Here is a 19,923-nt window from a genome sequence, read left to right on the forward strand (position 1 = left end):
AGCAATAAAAATGTCCTGTTTAAAATAAATAAAACTTTAAACAGAAACAAAATAACTCCTCTTCCAACAGTTTATTTATATGAGAGTAATTAACAAAAATAAATCCAGTAAGTGCGAGCAAGAAACAACAGCCACAACTGAGCTGATTAAAATTAGTACTGCATTTTTTATATATAGTAATGTATACTTAGATTGAAGTGAAATTATTTTATTTAAAAAAAAAAACCTTCATTAAGACTCTTAATACACTCACGTTGTTCCATAGTCCTCTTTACTTTGAGTAAAATAGTATTACATTGTATAAAGGGTTAAAATAATATTGTCAACAGCAGGAACATCATTTAGTATTGGATGAAAAACCTGAAACTTTAATCAATCGCTTTATATATGTGTAAAAGTTTTAAAACAAACCTTTCTCCAGTTGATTCACTTTTTTTGTCATAAGAAAAAATATCTAAAATAACATACAAATACAAATAATACTATTAGAAAGAAAGGAGAAAATATTAATATAATTAAAGTATTAATAATAATAATAATACTAAAATTACTAAATGAAACAAACAAAATTAAACAAATGAATGAAATTACAATGACACTTAAACAAATCACCATAAGAAAAGCAACTAAAATCTACTAAAGCAACTAAAAACGAGAATCTTCTTTAAATACATCTGCATAATATTTCAGGAATCATTCAGGAAACATTTTTTTTTATTGTTAATAAGATGAAGTGATGTTAGGAGAGTGTTAAATTCTATTCTAAAATGAGCAAATGATGAGTAATTATTTGTGAATTTCTGTTTGTGAATGAAAAATTTGCCATATAAGATAAAAAAAAATGTATGATGTGTTCCAGGGATTTAGCTTTTGGGTTATTATAATAACAATAATGTCTTTTAGATTAAAGCAATTCACAGCATTGGCAAAAGCAGATATATGCAAATTTAGGAGTGACCAAGATTGCTTGGATATTGGACAATCAAAAAACATATGTACAAGTGTCTCCTCTGCTTGTTTGCAGAAAGAACAGGAGCTGTCGATGTCAAAAAATTTGGAAATACTAGAATTTTACAGGGTAGATTTTCTGTACAATTTTAAAGTGTATTTCTTTTGCCTTGTTGGAAATGCAATATTTTCCAGGTAAAAGCCAAGTTCTATTCTATATCCTTAACCAAAGACCTCCAGTAACACTTTCCTCTAAAATAAATTTTTCTTTTAAATTCAAAATTTGACACACAAAGCTATTGTTTCATTTCTTATCTAACAGACTAACACCTTCTAAAAGCAAAGGAGAATGAATATTCACTGAGCTCCTCGAGTTAAATCTACATTAACACAATTTTGTTTAACTTATATAATCAAACTAGACTAAGTGTTTAAAGCAAAAAAATCCCAGCATTCTAAAATGTATAACAAATAATCTGATGGGTGTTTTGAGCTGAAACTTTACAGACACATTCAATGAAGTACTATTTTACTCACAGTAATGAGGACTATTGAACAACGTGTGTGTAATAAGTGTCTTACTGGAGCTTTAATTTATTAAACAGTATAATGTCATTCCATTCTAAGTTTACATCACTTTATATAAGAAATGGAGTGCTAGTTTTAATCAGCTCATTTGTGGCTATAGTTTCTTGCTCAGACTTATCTGATTTCTTTTTGTTAATTACTTTCATAAGAAAAAGATAAGTTATTTTCTTTCTGTTCATTGTTTTATTCATTTTACATTTTTATTGCTTTGTTAATTTTTAACAGGATAAAGTGTCCAAACGCAGAGAAAAAATATATATATGTCATGACTAGTTAGAAGAACTAAAACATGTAGTAATAATGAATACTTTTTACATGAAGGACACCTATTTTACCTCCTTTTCTGTAAAGTTTCAGCTCTAAACACTCATTAGATTATTTGTTATACCTTTTAGAATGTTGAGATTTTGCTTTAAACACTTAGTGGATTAAAAAAGTTTTTTTATTGTCTTAAAATGTTTAGAGTAAAGGTTTTGATCAACTCCAAATACTGAATATATGTGCGTCTGTGAGAAAATGGAAACGAGGGAGAAATGTATCAATAAGTCAAGACTGCAACAGTAAGTGGCAAAAGGGTTTTTTTTTTTTTTTAAAAAAAGACTTTTATTTTGGCTTGACATGTGACGTCATAAGCCTGCGCCGTTCCAGCGCTGTGATTCAACTGGAGAAAGGTTTGTTTTAAAGCGTTTACACTTATATAAAGCGATTGATTAAAGTTTCTGTTTTTTTTTATCCAGTGCTAAATTATGTACCTGCTGTTGATAATATTATTTTACCCTTTATACAACATAGCCCTCATTAATGTGAGTAAAATAGTACTATTGTTTGAATAAAGATATGATAACCTTTTTGTCCCTGAGAGGAAATTTGTCCAGTGCAAAAAAGTGCTACACATTGCTTTAAGCATACAATAAGCTAAATAAAACAAACAAAACGATTAAGAACATACATAAAGAATAAAGTTTAAAAAAAGTTACAGAGATGTGTGTAATAAGTTTCCTTATTGAAGGTTTAATTTATTAAACAGTATAATGTCGTTCCATTCTAAGTATACATTACTATATATAAGAAATGGAGTAATGTTACTAGTTTTAATCAGGTCATTTGTGGCTATTGTTTCTTGCTCAGACTTTCCTGATTTATTTTTTGTTAATTACTCTTATAAAAAGAAACTGTTGAAGTAAGTGTTAAGGAGAAGTTATTTTGTTTCTGTTCATTTTTTTGTTTTGTTTATTTTAAACAGGATAAACTGTCCAAACGCAGAGGAAAAACTCCTGCTGAAGCGACTGATCTCCACACTGTTATAAAGATGGCGTTTATTAAAGTGGAGAGTGAAGATGTGAAGATTGAAGAAACATTCACAGTCAAACAGGAAGATCTGCAGGAACAAACAGGTTGGTTTTCATTCTCAAAGACCAACTCGGTCATTTAATCCTCATTCAGATATATTTTAATAGTAAGAATATTCAATTAAATCCATCTTGCAGCCCTGAGTGTGCTGCCTAGTTCTCCTAAATGCACATAAGCACTCATGAGCTATGTTTCCATCCAAAAATGCAAATTAACTTTATGCTAAAAACTTGATTTTTCCATTCAAATGAAATCAACTCACTTTTATTGTCACATCAGCAGCAGCACGTGTGCTATGATGAGTGAAAAGCTTAGGTGCTGGCCCCAGACAGTACAAAATACAGACAGTTTAAATACAACAACAGTGCAAAATACAGACAGTGCAAATACAACGACAAAGAGTCAAAGCGAACAAAATCATCACTTCCTGATTAACTGGCGCCAAATATCAACAATGAAAATGGAATTTGCTGCGAAAAGAGAAGCTGCATCAATAGCTGCGTTTCCATTATCATGCCTAAAGTGAGCGAGCCAAGGCCGGTCACGTTTCCACTATCACTTCCGGGGCCAAAGCGGGGCTTTCTCGGGGCCAGCGGCCGGCCGTTTTCAGCCCGCCGAATACCTTGGGCCAAAGAGGGCTAGCTGGGGCGGAGTGAAAGGAGAGGCAGACACTAGTTTTCCGATCGCACAAGAGTACATGCACCAAACAAATAACCAAATAAAAAAAAATAAGGGAAAGAAAACATCTAGCCTTTTAGGCTGGGGTCTTTTTGTGTATAATCGCCCTTTTGTTTCCCTTTTAAATGTAAGGCTGTTGCATAAAATAATAAAGTTTTCATTTATAAGTGACTTTGCTGCATCCTCCTTGATGTTTCAATAACGCATAATAATCTTTACACCGTATTTAAGACACAGCAGACAGTAAAGGTTTTTGAGAGTTTTTGTCAAGTTTAAAAGGTGTTTGTGCACGTTTAGATGCCTGTATGTGAATGTGAGACCGAGCAAAAGAGCGCTCTCATCACAGCTCTGTTGATGCTGCGAGCGGCTTCTGTTTTTATTTATTTTGAAGATAATACACAACATAAATACAACAGAAAGACAACTTTACAAATTTCGTGACCATTTTTGTAGACTCAAAAACAATAGTGTCATATCCTAATAAAATAGCCTAAGATATATTGAAATAATTTAAATAATTACAAATATCAGATATAATAAAATCACATAAAATAAATAAACCAATATAAAACAAATAAAATCTAGCTATAATAATTTAGGTAGCCTATAAACAGTACATAAATCAAACCATTTAAACCCATATTAAACTTTCATTTTACAAAGGCCTATCTGAAAAAAAGATTTTAGATATTTTCTAAAACAATAAACACCGGAGGAGGTTTGAAATATTATTTATAAAGTATATGGATACGATCATATTAATCAAATCATGTAAACAGCATTTTATGGGTGAGTGAAAGCAGAAACTAGACTACCTTTTTTTCTGTCATGCATACATTATCCGCCTGATTCCCGCTGAAGTGGGCGGGTTGTGTGACGTTTGATTCGGGGGACGTTCTGGGGGAGGGGTTTGCATGACACGCTGCGAGGTACTAGCCCGACAGTGGAAACGCAACATGATTTCTGCCTCATTGCTCAACCCCCCCTTGCGATTGGCCCGGCCCTGCCCTGCCCGATAAAAGCCCTGGCTTGCACATGCCCAACAGTGGAAATGCGGCTAATCTTTTCTTCATCTAATAAATGACTTGCGCCTCAGAGGGTGATCCTGAAACGCAGTGAACGCGTAGTGGCGTTTAAAGGTGTCAGACGCGAAGATGCTCTTAATTCTGGAGGTCATGAATAATATAATAACACTAATACTTAAACTGTAAGGTGTTTAAGAATGACCAAAACAAGAGTTCAGATGTTTTATAATGTACTGAGCCGGCTGGTTTGTCCATTAATACACATTTGTATCATCACATGATCTCTTATAACAAAATCACATGACCTTTTTAATGCACATACTGGAGTTTGTATCGTGTTTTCCATCGTGATTTTTGATCATTTCTTATTGAATAAAACGTTTATCCAACTCAGTTATGCGCATACGTTTTTTTTGTTTTGTTTTTTTTTTGCATCATGGTGTTTTCATAAACCGTTTTTTTATGTGCATAAAAATAGGTGGATGGAAACATAACTATTGAAAGACAGGAATGAGTTTCTCTCTTGTTACTTGTTCTCGTGTCTTTTGTCATTATTTTATGTATTATTAGTCTCCCATTTTCTCTACCTTCTTAAGGTTATTGCTTTTCTTGTTCTCCTACTGTTTGTAAAGTGTCCTTGAGCATCAGCGCTATATAAAATAAATAAAAACAACTAATAATAATAAAAAAACTTAAACTGAGCTGAAGATATTTGACCTACTGTATTCTCATAGAAGATATCTGCTTTAACGGTAATGGTGTTGGCTTAGTATTTTCCATTTGCATATGTCACATTGATCCAAATTAACTTTTTTCATCAATATATATTTTTAATTAATTTATTATTGTATTATTAAATGTATTAAATTATCATATTTTTTAAATGGGGCAAATTAAAATCTTTTCCATCTGGGCTATTTGAAAAATCCCTTAGCCTTTAGCCCTTTATGAGTCTAAAATTGTCATAATAGTCTTAAAAATGTCTTTAAAAGTCTTACATTTAACTTGGTGAAACCTGCAGAAACTCTGGTTTAAAGTATAAAAAAAAAAAACATGGATGCCCCTGATATTAAATATGCTGAATGAAGTGGACAATAAAATAATTAATTATTATAAAACATTGTACAGTAATCTAAACTATATGATGTTGCTGCAGGGCGACGTGAGACTAAATGAACAAACTATTGTGGAACAATAACGTTAAACATTGCGCTGACTACAACTGGCCAACAAACTAGTCTAAAAATGACTTTTGCTGCTTAAGAAATGGATTACAGCATGCTGATAATATGCAGAGATTTGAGTGTAAAGTTCGTCAGTATTGACCATATTCTTCATGTACCAGCAGGTGCCGCCATTTGAATCTTTTTGCTCTTGACTTTTATTAAAGAATTAATTTTAGATCCTAAAAACAGTGTTGTGCTGCTGAGGCATGGGATGATAACCGTTTTCAAGGTATAACGCAGTTTGAAAAAAGCCGAGGTTTAAAACCGCCAATATTTTCTTCTGTACCGTTCATCGCTACATGTAAGGTTTTTTTTTTTACATTTTGTTTTAAGATATTCAAGACAACAGTATCTCCAAAGATGCCATTTTAAATTGTAAAGAAATCTCTGTTTATGAAACAAATAAAGACAGCAGAAGTCAATGATTCAATTGAGTGATTCAGCCTGATATGTTTACTGCTCCAAAATACTTTAAAAGTTTCTCAAAAGAAAATGTTTTTTGTGTTCAAAGAGGAAAAAGTTTTTTTTTTTTTTTTTTTTTTTTACAGAGACATTTAAAAGAATATATTTTAGAGGAGTAATCACAGTACCATAAAACTGTGATATTTTTTATTCAAGGTTATCATACTGTCAGAATCTTATACTGACCCATGCCTAATGCTGCTTGTTGTAGCAAAGTCATATTTTCTAATTTTATTGTTTTTCTTTGTATGTATAGTCATGAACACACTTGTTTGCAGAGCAAGAGAGCCTGTCTCTGAAAGAGATAAAAGATAAAGTGGTATTTCTCACTTAGCCTTACATATTCAGCCACCTAATTTTATGTGCATTTTGGGTAGGCTATAAGCATAAAAAATTGGTTGATGGAAACGTCATGATGCACATAACTTTTGAAATATAAGCATAAAGACACATGCGCATAACTGAGTAGGACAAACTTTTTATTCGATAAGAGAAGATAAACTCTCGTAAACCTTGCAAGCACTTTTACTGAACAAATTCCAGTATGTGTGTTTAAAAAGGTTTGTTATAAGAGATCATATGATGATGAAAATGTGTGTGAATGCACAAACCAGCAGGCTGAGAACATTATAAACATCTGAAATGTTGTTTTGGTCATTCTAAAACACCTGAACCGTTTCAGTATTCATGTTATTATATTATTAATGACCTCCAGAGCGTCTAGAGCATGTCGAGAGTGTCTGTTCTCTGCGTCTCATTGCTTCAAACGCCAACACGTGTTCATTGTGTGCCAGCATTGACCTCTGAGCTGTCATTTAAAGAAAAGATTCATGTAGCTTCTTCTACTGCAGGAAATTCTGTTTTTACTGTTCATATTTGGGGCCTGTTAATCAGGAAGTGACGATTTTGTTCTCTTTGATTCATTGGATGGAAACGCAGCTTTATTCGCACATTTTTTATGTGACATCCCAGTTTTGCGCATAAATTTAATTCACATTTTTAGATGAAATCATAGCTATTGCCTACATTTCAGTAACACAAAGAACAAAGTCACGTAGCAGAATGGCTTGTCCTTTCCTAATGAATAATTTGCTTAAATTCACTAACCTTCGACGGACATGTACAGCACGGGACGCGCATCATTCCTATTTTTAAAAGTGCGTAAGTGCACATGCTCTGTGTGTGCGCCGCGCTTAGCCTTGGACAGGCTCGGAGACAAGCAGAAAACATACATCTAATGCCATCTTAATGTGAGCGCTTTAATGATCAAGTACATGCAAATTTGTGTAGTGTTTAGTGATTAGTCATATTAACCCTTGTTAGTATAATATACAAACAAGTTGAGAATCAAAAGACACTTGAAAGAGAAACCATATCAGAGCCGCACTATTCCTAAAGTGACAGCGCACAATGTTCCTGCTGCCGACTGTTTTTAGCATTAATCAAACAACAAAAGAAGAGAAAACCCCTTACTGCTCTTGACTGAAAGACTTTTGTAGCTCAAATGTTTTTCTCAAACCGAAAACTCTTGAGTATTTAATCTCTCTGTAAATCAACTCAGAGTTCAAGTTTAAACTCGTAGTTGGTTGAACCTCCTTACTGAAACAGGCCCCAGGTCATCATGACATGATTGACAATTGTCACTGTTTGTCATTGTACTCTGTTTATCCTGAGAGCTGATGGGGAGTATTCTTAGGGCTTTTCACACTTCAAATTGTTAACCCTGGGTCATTCTAACCCTGGATAAATTCTGGGTTATCTGTAGTCACCTTCCACACTGCTCAAGCTATACCTGGGGTTAAAAAATAATCCTGGGTGTTCATTAACAGACAGTTCACATTTGTAAACCCTGGGTTATCATTATTATTTGTATAATTCTGTGTCACTGTCCCTGATTGGACAAACCACAAGTAACCTTTTTAGATGGCATTTCTGCATCTTGTCAGGTATATACAATGTCAACAAGTAGGTCTTCAGCTAAGCCTCAGGGCATACACAAAGACAAGAAAACAAAGACAAAAGTGCAAATAAATGAAAACAAGTAACAAAGCATGTCATCTTGCCGTATCCTCATCACTCCTGTTTAAAGCAAATGTGGCATTAAGAATTTGCATAAGTTTTATACAATAATGCAAACTTGCAAATATAAGCGTGAATTATGCATACTTGCTATGGACATGCAGGATTTGTCTCAATTGAGGAAAAAACATGAGTAATCTAGAGCGAGTGCATTTGGTTATGTGCATTTAAAGCCACAGGCACAAAAAGAGCTTGGTTTTCCTCTGACCCCCAAAATTAAATATTCTACAAGTTATATGATCTGATTTTGAGCTGAAACCTCAGACACATTCTGGGAACACCAAAGTCTTATTTTACATCTTGTAAAAAATGGGTAATTGTAGGAACCTTTTAAAGGGATAGTTGATGCAGAAATGAAAATAGCCTCACCATTTATTCTTCCTCGTGTGGTTTTAAACCTTTTTGAGTTTCTTGATCATGTTAAACACAAAAGAAAATATATATATATAAAAAAAAAACGCTACTGGCTTACTGTGTTCCACAATAAAGGAAAGTTTAAAACAACATGATGGAGAGTAAATGGTAAGGTCATTTTAATATTTGGGTGAAAACATCCATTTCTTGCTTGTCGCTTTGAGCCTTTATACTAAAGCAAATTTTTATTTTATTTTTTTTTTTAGATCTGATGGTGCTGAAAGAAGAGACTCATGGACAGAATGAAACAGATGAGAAACAGCAGTTTGAGAAACCCCAAGAAATAATGACTGATGAAAAACCCACACTGACTAAAAAGACTTCATCACACAGAAGACTTCGGAAATCCAAATCTGGGTGTAATTTCAGCTGCAAACAGTGTAGAAAGAGTTTCAGTCAAAAGTCAAACCTTGATGTTCACATGAGAGTTCACACTAGGGAGCAACCTTTCACCTGCGAACAGTGTGGAAAGAGTTTTGGTCAAATACAAGGCTTTAAAGCCCACATGAGAATTCACTCTGGAGAGAGGAAGTTCACATGCCAAGAATGTGGAAAAAGCTTCCGTCATGCAAGAAACCTGGCAGCGCACATGAGAACTCACACTGGAGAGAGGAAGTTCACATGCCAAGAGTGTGGAAAAAGCTTTTATCATGCTGGACACTTTGCAGCACACATGAGAATTCACACTGGAGAGAAGCCTTTCAGCTGTAAGCAGTGTGGAAAGAGTTTCTGTCAAAAGCCAAACCTTGATGTTCACATGAGAGTTCACACAGGGGAGAAACCTTACACCTGCGAACAGTGTGGAAAGAGTTTTAGTCAAATACAAAACTTTAAGATCCACATGAGAATTCACACTGGAGAGAGGCCATACACATGCCAACAGTGTGGAAAAAGCTTTTATCATGCTGGAAACCTTGCAGAACACATGAGAACTCATACTGGAGAGAAGCCTTTCAGCTGTAAACAATGTAGAAAGAGTTTCAGTAAAAAGCCGCACCTGATTGCTCACATGAGAGTTCACACTAGGGAGAAACCTTACACCTGCGAACAGTGTGAAAAGAGTTTAGGTAAAAATCAAGACCTTTACATCCACATGAGGATTCACACTGGAGAGAAACCTTACACATGCACAGAGTGTGGTAAAAGTTTCCCACATAAAAACACACTCAATCACCACATGAGGATTCACACTGGAGAGAAACCATTTGCATGTGCTCAGTGTGGAAAGAGCTTCACAACCAAAACTAGCCTCAAGAACCACATGAATGTTCACACTGGAACCATAGTGTTCACATGTGATCAGTGTGGAAAGAGTCTCACACGCAAAGACACCATTAAGAAACACATGAAGATTCACTCAAGAGAGGATCGTTTTAGATGCAGTGAGTGTGGAAAGGGCTTTAAAAGTAAAAGAAGCCTCAACACTCACATGAAGATTCACAATGCAGAGCAGAATCCTCAACATTGAGGCCTTGTCCACACAAACACGGGTATATTAAAAACGGCAGCTTTTTCACGTAGTTTGGCTGTTTATTCAAGTGAAGTTTATTTATAAACTACTGTCGAGAGGATCACATGCTTATGATTGTCCACGGCTGGTCCAGCATTAGCTAAAATATGATTCACCAATCAGATGATTCCTGACTCACTATAGATAACCAGAACACAAAGCTGCGGTCACACTAGACTTTGAGATTGTGAAATTCTGTCATACGGTGCTGTTAAAAGGGGCGGGATCAAACAAGATTTTTAGAAATTAAAAAAGTGAGCAATTGCTCCATGGTTTAAATTTCTGTCCAGAGAGGTCATGTTTTGATCCTCGATTGGTCTCACGCAGTCAAGTGATGCGATTTCGCATTGATTTCGCAATGATTAGCCAGTGGTTAGCACTGTTGCCTCACAGTAAGAATGTCGCAGGTTAAAGTCCCTGCTAACCAGTTGACTTTTTGTGCAGAGTTTGCTCATTCTCCCTGTGCTCGTGTGGATTTCTCCTGGTTTTCTCCCACACTCCAAAAACACACAACCTAAGTAAACTGGACATTAAATTGGCACCATAGTCAAGCTCTTTGTAAGCCTTATATTTCCCTTTAGCCGACCCTATATCTGTCATTAGAATAGAAAGAAGTCTGGGGAGTTCATCGAGATCTACCTGAGCTCACACTCCCCTCTCGTCCTGCTTACGGGATGGAGCCCAGGGCTCGAGGATCTTATGAGCTTAGGTCTCTCCCGGGATAGCATGCCAAACAAGTGTGAACTCTTGAATGCATATCAAGTTACTGATAATGAAACCCTTTGAACACCTGTAAATTTAAACTCAACTGAAGAGGGGTGAAGATTTGCCAGCTGTTTTGTAGTGTAGATCAGGGGTCACAGCTCAGTACCAGGTTGTGAGAGTTGCTATCGGGCTGCAAGAAGGCAAAATAATTCTGTATGTTGATAGATTGTATTGGCTTGTTTCATGTGCAACCAAATGACCTTGAGGAACTCAAGAGATGTGACCCAACCAAAGCAGTTTGGTAATCTTCATGGGGGTTTCATGCTTTGCTTTAAATTAGTGTCTCACAGACTGTACTTTGGTTTAAGTTACTTGAAGACGGACAAGTTAACATCACTGCTGATGAACTGCACAATTAATTGTCTTCAATAAAGTCTTCTCCACCAAGAACTTTGGTCAGCTTACTTATTTTATGTATTAGAGTTATCTATACATTTGCGAGCCACCCAAGAACGGTTAAGCCAAATACAGCAAAATCTGACAATGTGCTTCAACTTAATGTGTTTTATCATGAACCGATAACTATATTTGTGCACATATTTGTGCAGGGTTCCACACAATTCTTTTATGTTGTCACAACACAAATTAAGTTAACTAAACACTTTTAACAAATTTATGCGGATTGAACATTAAGGCCCAATCCCAATTGTATTTTTGTACCCCTTCCCCTTGGCCCTTACAACCGAAGGTTAAGGGGAAGGGCTTCAAATTTTACCCCTAAGAATTGGGCGGCACTACAGTACCTGCACGTGTCATCATATGTCCTCGCGATTTCTTGCTTCATATGAGATTATACGATCGCGACTGCTGTATTTATTTCAGTTGTGTTTTTGGTATTTATCTTCAGGAAATCACTGAAGGTATATGTTATCATAATGATCTAATGTGGCAATAAGATCGTAACAGTACTGTTTAACACAGTGGCCATACTCATCAATGTAAACACACAAAAAGAGCATTAACATTATAGCAGACACTGTAAAAAGCTCATTGACAGCCACTAGACTTTTCTGACAGGGTATTCCAGTGTCATCGAGTGTCAGAAATTTGTGGGACTGCTGTACAGAAGTTATGATTAGGGATTAGAGATGCACAATTAATGGTAAAAAGATTGCGATCTCGATTCGACCCTCTTGACGATCTTAACTCAGCATTTCTAAGATTGAAGTATGAAGAAGCACTTAGCAGAAGTATGAAGAAGCACTTAGCAGTCAAAATAAAACCGAAAGTGTGCACTTCATTTAAAGGATCATATCTCGTTTTAGAGTTATGATTACAACAAGCATTTGATATGTTTTTTTTTTCTTTCATAGAAACAGAGTTGTGCATGAAAATAAATCTTTACAGTGTCAGTATAACTACTCTAGCCTATATATTGTTGAATATAATCTGATAATGACAAATGTCTGATTTTACTAGTGAATAAAACTGTCTAATATTGTTGTCAATGACAGATTGCAAGGATAATCAAATCAAATAGAAATACAAGTTCCTCTTAGCAAATCAAAAATCAAGACAATAATTAAAGAAGGTGTTAATAGATTATGGCAAGAGAAATGGGATAAAGATGAGAAAGGCAGATAGAGTTACAGTTTTCCAGCTTTATTCAATATATCCTCTTTATTGTTCAGCAGAAAAAAGAGCTAAATATGTTTGGAACAAGTAAAGGATGAGGCTAAAGGATAGAATTGTTAGTTTGGGTGATCTATTCCCATCTATCACCAAGTTAAAGTATATAAATTGATGTTATAATGCCTAAATAATATTAATATCAATAAAAAGATCTGCTATCTACTATTTTTACATTGAGGTAATCTTGTATTGATAATTTCTGGATTTTAATTATGTGTAAGTTGCATAAACTCTATTATTTAGCCACTCACTGTTGCTTTCAAATTACTCGTGTAACTTGTCTTTCAGAATGTTTATGGTTGTTAAAGTCACCTCAGATCACAGTGTTGCTATATTCCTGATCTGTGGAAAGAAGAATTAGATGAGGTAAGGAGAATTCTACTCTATTTACTATTATGTTAAATGCAGTTATGTTATTCAAAACACAGTATGTCCATAGTGTGGAAAATAGATCATGTTTATGAAAAATTACTTTGTATTATTTTGTACAGCTGTTATTGAAATGACATTTTACAGCGAGTAATGTCACAACTACAGGACCTCTTCTTCTTTCTCTTCTCATAATTTAAGTAAGTATTCGGAGACTAACTCTGACTTCTGTTAACTCAAACCAGCTTTCCCTGTCTCTCTAAATTCATTTAATTGTATGTAATTTTAGTATATGATAGATTATTAAAGAATTAAAATAAAGTAGGCTACATAATTACTCACTGTAGATTTTATGCCTGAAGCTTCAATTGTGTCAAGCTCTGATATATATATATATATATATATATATATATATATATATATATATATATATATATATATATATATATATATATATATATATGTGTGTGTGTGTGTGTGTGTGTGTGTGTAATAAAATCTATACTTTGTTTTATACTGTTTGCTTATAATATTAGACGTGCACTGTATGTATTAAATGTTGTGAAATATATAATAAAAAGTTTGATAATTTTTTTACTTTTTAACAACAGCAAGTTTACACATGCAGTTGTTAAATTAAAAAGGAAAAATACATGAACAATGTTTAATATTAATAGAATTACTGCTGTATCCTGTATTCTAGGCAGTATTGATAAACTGCCACAAAAAACATTAAAACAAGTAGTAAGAATGCCGTCTCACAGTTGCTGAATGTCACACAAATTTTATTTTATGAAAATGAACAAATTATTTGTAACCTCAGCAAAACATCTTGTATGATGTCTTAATTAACCAATAAGGGCCAGTTAATAATGTTTGAAAGTTTGACTAAATATTTTAAATCTTGGATTTTTATTTTAAAAATTATGTGCAACGATTGCATATTTTATCTGAAAATTAATGTTTTGTCCAATATTTCATTATTACGAATGGTTTTTTTTTTTAAAAATAATCTATAAAGTTGGGTTTGTAAAGGGACACATGACCTTTCTGAAAATACACATTTATTAATCACACTGAAATGAAGATATACTTTAAATTTGTCCTTGACAGTGATGACACAATTTGAGGTTTGTTTGCTGTTTTTCTGTTAGTAGATTAATTGTAAAAAGTGCAGGAGCTTGACCAACATTCATTTTTTACAGTCTAATGTCTAAATAATACAACAACTATGTGGTTAAATTAAAAAGTCTTAAACTTTATTTATTTGTTTTATTTTGATGTCTCAAAGGCACTTAGTGATAATGACCTCTTTAAGTTGTTTTAAAATGTTTAGATTAAATGTTTTGATCAACTTCAAATACTGAACATCTGTGTGATTGTGTGTGCGTGTGTGTGTAAGAGAGAGAGAGAGAGAGAGAGAGAGAGCAAGTAGAAAACTAGGGAGAGAAATGTTTGAACAAGTCATGACTGCAACAGTAAGTGGCAAAAAACAAAAGACTTTTATTTTGGCGTGGCGTGTGACGTCATTAGGTTGCGCCGCTCTTGCGCTTGATTCAGCTGGAGAAAGGTTTGTTTTTAAAACCTTTACATAAATATAAAGCGATTGAATAAAGTTTCAGGGTTTTCATCCGATGCTATATTATGAACCTGCTGTTGGCATTATTTTGACCCTTTTTACAACGAAGTACTATTTACTCACAGTAATTAGGGCTATTGTTTGAATAAAGCAACTGAAATGTGAGTAATAAGTGTTTTAATTAAGGTTTAATTTATTAAAAAGCATAATGTCATTCCATTCTAAGGACAAATCACTATATATAAGAAATGGAGTACTAGTTTTAATCAGCTCATTGTGTCTTGCTCAGACTTACCTGATTTATTTTTGTTAATGACTCTCATATGAAACTGTTAAAGCAAGTAATGAAGAGAAGTTATTTTGATTCTGTTCATTGTTTTATTTATTTTAATCAGGACGTTTTTAATGTTTTTATTTTTTTAAACAGGATAAAGTGTCCAAACGCAGAGACAAACTGCTGAAGTGACTGATCTCCACACTGTTATAAAGATGTTGTTTATTAAAGAGGAGAGTGAAGATGTGAAGATTGAAGAAACATTCACAGTCAAACAGGAAGATCTGCAGGAACAAACAGGTTGGTTTTCATTCTTAAAGACCAACTTAGTCATTTGATCCTCATTCAGATATATTTTAATAAGAAGAATACTAAATTAAATCCATCTTGCAGCCCTGAGTGTGCTGCCTAGTTCTCCTAAATGCACATAAGCACTCATTGAAAGACAGAATGAGTTTCATCACTTGTTCTTATTTATGTCATACTTGTTATGTATTATTCGTCTCCTATTTTCACTACCTTCTTAAGGTTATTGCTTTTCTTGTTCTCTTTGTTTGTTAAGTGTCCTTGAGCACTGGCGCTATATAAAATAAATAAAAACAAAAAATTAAAAAGGTTTAATTGAGCTGACAATATTTGACCTACAGTATTCTCATAGAAGAGATCTGCCATTACGGTGATAATGTTGGCTTAGTACTTTCCATTTGCATATGTCACATTGATCACAATTCCCTTTTTTTATCAACTTCTTTATGGGTTTAAACTTGTTTTTGTAGTTGTTACTAGTTCTCACAGATATTATCTTAGTTTGACCTACATTATTATAATAACTAATTACCAGGGCTATTGTGTTTAAACAGGGTTTCCGCTGGGTATTAAAATGTCTTAAATTCCAAAATCAAAAATTTAGGCCTTAAAAAAAACTTAAATTTACTGAAATATTGTGCTGTATGTCTTAAATCTTTTTTAAACAAGTCTTAATTTTCCTTTGTTCATGTTTTGTTACCCAATCTGGCCAAAACCCATTCAATCACCAACAACACATTTTAACTCTGTTTATCATAATGATAAGGACTGCTGAGGATATCGACCTGGACAGATTGTTGTGCATAGATTTAGTTTAATATAGTTTTTAAAACTTTTAAAACATTTGTTAATTTGTTTTGGAAAAAAAGTGTGTGGATCCAAGTAGAGCTCTCTTGTTTTTACACAATATTTAAGATCTTTTGCTAAGAAATATCTAAAATATTTTAATTTTATTATTATTATTGATTTATTATTGTATTATTAAATATTTTATATTAAAATATTTTTTGTTTGGACAAATAAAAATCTTTTTCATCTGGGCCAATTGAAAAATTCCTTAGTCTAAAATTTCATTCATAATGATCTTAAAAAGTCTTACATTTAACCTGGTGACACCTGTAGAAACCCTGATTTACAGTATGTCAAAAAAACGTGGATGCCCTTAATTTTAAATATGCTGAATGAAATGGACACCAAAATAATTAATTATTATAAAACATTGTGCGGTATTCTAAACTATATGTTGTTGTTGTGGGACGATGTGAGACAAAACAAATTAAAGTGAAACAATAACGTTTAGCATTGCACTGACTACAACTGGCCAACAAACTAGTCTAAAAAAGACTTTTGCTGCTTAGGAAATGGATTACAGCATGCTGATGATGTGCAAACATTTGAGTGTAAAGTTTGTCAGTATTGACCATATTCTTCACGTACCAGCAGGTGTCGCCATTGGAATCTTTTTGCTTTTTAAAGAATACATTTTTAGATCCTAAAAACAGCGTTAATATAATAAGCCAAGACTGACATGCAATGTGTTGAACACCTGCAATGTTTTTTCAGCAATTCATAAAAATACTGCATATGAACTGTCTATTGATTTATACAAATGAAAACCATTTAATAATAATATAACAATTAATTAATCATTTATTAATAATATAATACACCTTTACTAAATGTGCTTGTGCATTTTTTTGTTTATTTGTTAATGTTATTTCACAGATGAAAAGAGAACAGAACATTTGTACTCAAGTTATAATACACTGCTAAAATAATACAAGTTTTAGTAAATTATAATAATATTTTACAATTTACTCTTTAAAAAACTACTTTGAGTACTAGTTAATTACTTTTGAAAAAAAATATGTTTTTCATTATGAAATTATTAATTATACAATTATTTAAATTGTTTAATTGTTTAAATCACAAGGCTACATATAGGTATTTGCATTAACAAAGTATGGTCTATTTTTTTCCGTACACGACAATGAATCATTTTTAATAGCACTGGCAAAACTACCACATACTTTAAGGCCATAGAGACACTTTTTGTCCATTTTTAAACAATACTTTCAAGCTTTTAAATGTTTAAAGTATATGATGAAAAGATTTAAACTTGAGGTTTTATTTACATATTTTACACTGTTTTTCTTATTTGCTTGTTGTCTATACAATATTTTATTTTACTCTTGAACATTTCTCAAGGCAGTGCTTTAATAATGTTTATTTTGATAAATGTAACAGATTGCTTTGACCTGTAATGCCTGTACAATTTTGTGATGCTTTAAGACAGATCAGAATACCCCTATTATGTATAAATCACATAAATACCTCATCCAGAAACATTTCTAGCATAATTCTTTTGCCGTAAAGAAATAAAAAGTTTCACCTTTGCTAAAAGTTATGGTAGGCTAAGTTTCACTTCACAATACAGACAAGTTAGTGCGTTAGCATTGTCACCGGTCATGCATTGATCTAATTCTAAATACTTGAAAGTTTTTGAGTAAGTTTAGTCAAGGAGCAAAGATAAATAATTTCTACTTCTAAGAGATCGCGATTGTATATAGTCTGAGCACACACATGCGATGATGAGATCATGAGAGGACTTGCAGTTCATTTGAAAAAGCCTATTCAAGAGCTCGGATATCCAGTTTTGGCGATTAACGTACATGACTGCACTCTCGTGTTAAAATAAAGCACCCGCGACATTTGCAGAAATGATTAATTGCGCAATACCTGCAGCCCCGCGCCGACACTCTGTTATACGCCTACTCACACTATGTTATACGAACTGTGTCCAGGCCCGTTTCCCGGATCGTTTGAGAAGTGTGAGTGCGATGAATTGGGCTCAGGCACAGTTCACTTGGGCTTTGGCATGGTACGCTTGTGTTTGAGTGCAAAACGCGCCTAAGCCAGAAACTGAAAGCAAGACGTGCCTTTTAAAGGACTATTTCATATGCATTTATTAATCATTCTTACCGTTCAATGAACACAAACTGTTGAAGTTTATTAAAGACGCAAACTCCTCACTGCACCACAGCTGTGCCTTCAGCAAACCTCCTAATTCCTGCAGCACGTGGACTTTATGACTGTTTATGAGCGTCAGAAGTGGCGGATCTGTTCGGCGAAATATTTGATTGTGTGTCACTGCATCCCAAACGACTAAAACAACATAACTAGAGAAGTCTCCACTGTGCTGAGCGAGAGCACTTCTCTACTGAACAGTGCATCATCGATGATGTAAGCGTGCCCTGGCCTGAATGTTATGTGAGTGCGGGATGTCAGAGGAGACGGGAGGGGGGACAAGCGTGCTTTTGCCTGGTTCAAAGCAACTGTACATAGTGTGAGTATGCTCTCAGATTGTATTAAACTAGGCTTCAGAAGAGTGATATGTTAGAGGCGAGTAAACTCCTTCGGTGAGAAGAGAGCCAAACGTAAGTAGATCTTCAAAATGGCAGGATGTCCGCGGCTTAATTACTCTTGTGAATAACATCTCTACAGTAAAAACCTATGCACCCAAAGAGCATTATTTCAATAATGCATTTGTTTTTAAGTTGTTTTCTGTCACTGTAACACAGAAAGGTCTTTGTCCCGCCCTTATGTTTCATTCAAAACTAGACAAGGTTGACTGTGATTGGTCACTTTTCATGTCAGTCAAATCATCTCTTCGAAATCCTGGTATATTTTAAATTGGTATATTGAGAACCACTGCTGAAGGAGATAAAATATACCCACACAGCATCAAAGGCCTGCACCTTCCCACAACAGCATCTCAGTTACAACTTCAACTCCACTATTACAGCAAAACCAAGTCATCCTCCTACCCATGAGTTCATACCACAAAAGCTAATTGTACCAAGCAACATTGGGGCTTGGTCTGGAAAAGCCATAATCGACACTGGAGCCAGCTATACCCTACTTCACCAACATTTGAGGTCAGCACTTGCTTCCCTTGATGTTCTTTATCAATAGCCCCATGGTCTCCTCTACTTTGCTAATGGTGAGACCGCCATACCTTTAGGATGGGCAAAAACAAATGTCATTCTTTACAATATGCTTTTTCCTATTCCATTTGCTATCCTCCCTTCCACAGCCCTCACTTATTCAGTGATCCTAGGATTGGATTATATATATACCAGTGGGCTACAGATCAATGTGGCTGGTGGAAATAAAACCTGCACATCAACCCGAAACCAAGTGTATCCTTTTCAGCCTGGGCAGGCCAGCATTCCAGAAAAAAACATACCTCCACCAGAAGAAAAAAAGTGCAGAGAAAAACTCAAGCCAAGCTCTTTCGTTGTTCACCTCAATTCCCCCATCACAAAGTCTATTCCAGTTATCAGATAATAGGGATGACAAGACACTAATAAAAGCATTAGTTGATCAGTCTCACCTGCATCTGGAAGTAAAGTGCCAGTTACATCATCTACTTCTGCAGAATCCACAAGTATGTACCTCTCAGCTTGGAAGAACAACTGTTCTACAGCACTGCTTGTATACTGACTACCCTGTGCTGATCAGACAATGTCCATACCGTTTAACACCAGAGAAGCAAGAGATTGTGAAAGAGCAAGTCAAAGAAATGCTAATGAATGGCCTTATAGAACCCACACACTTAGCGTGGGCCTCACGCATTGTCCTTGTCCCCAAAAAAGATAGCAGTATGAGGTTCTGTGTGGACTATCGTAAAGTGAACGCTATCACAGAAAGAGATG

The 19,923-nt window shown here is 34.3% G+C and overlaps 3 protein-coding genes across 9 annotated transcripts in view; all 3 read left to right on the top strand.

Moving 5' to 3' along the window:
- LOC137491103 (uncharacterized) overlaps positions 1 to 19,923 on the top strand; it is a 1,183,352-nt gene that overhangs the window by 294,909 nt on the left and 868,520 nt on the right. The window lies entirely within an intron of this gene.
- Positions 1 to 19,923, top strand: part of LOC137489733 (uncharacterized) — a 281,585-nt gene that overhangs the window by 253,295 nt on the left and 8,367 nt on the right. Inside the window, exons 2-4 of one of the 6 annotated variants that reach the window (XM_073948560.1) lie at positions 12,966 to 13,043; positions 13,194 to 13,246; positions 15,053 to 15,199. The exons of 1 other annotated variant lie outside the window; for it this stretch is intronic. In XM_073948560.1, coding sequence (XP_073804661.1) covers positions 15,115 to 15,199 — 85 coding nt within the window. In that variant the 5' untranslated portion in view covers positions 12,966 to 13,043; positions 13,194 to 13,246; positions 15,053 to 15,114. Of the gene's footprint in view, positions 1 to 12,123; positions 13,044 to 13,168; positions 13,247 to 14,587; positions 14,787 to 15,052; positions 15,200 to 19,923 lie in introns of those variants that run through there. 4 more of the 6 variants (XM_073948557.1, XM_073948559.1, XM_073948556.1 and 1 more) reach the window with 4 other exon arrangements.
- Positions 2,165 to 11,432, top strand: LOC100536649 (uncharacterized). The gene is made up of 3 exons (XM_017354466.4): positions 2,165 to 2,207; positions 2,780 to 2,930; positions 8,977 to 11,432. Exons 2-3 carry the CDS (start codon positions 2,846 to 2,848, stop codon positions 10,236 to 10,238), a joined length of 1,347 nt encoding a protein of 448 aa, XP_017209955.1. The 5' UTR covers positions 2,165 to 2,207; positions 2,780 to 2,845; the 3' UTR covers positions 10,239 to 11,432.

Source organism: Danio rerio, chromosome 4, assembly GCF_049306965.1.
Source record: "Danio rerio strain Tuebingen ecotype United States chromosome 4, GRCz12tu, whole genome shotgun sequence".
Classification (NCBI taxonomy): Eukaryota; Metazoa; Chordata; class Actinopteri; order Cypriniformes; family Danionidae; genus Danio; species Danio rerio.

What these genes read in the sequence shown, in the direction of transcription:
- LOC100536649 (XM_017354466.4), top strand. Translation starts at nt 2,846, where the DNA reads ATGGCGTTTATTAAAGTGGAGAGTGAAGATGTGAAGATTGAAGAAACA. An exon ending in AGATCTGCAGGAACAAACAG is followed by an intron (nt 2,931 to 8,976) that starts GTTGGTTTTCAT and finishes TTTTTTTTTTAG; the next exon opens with ATCTGATGGTGCTGAAAGAA.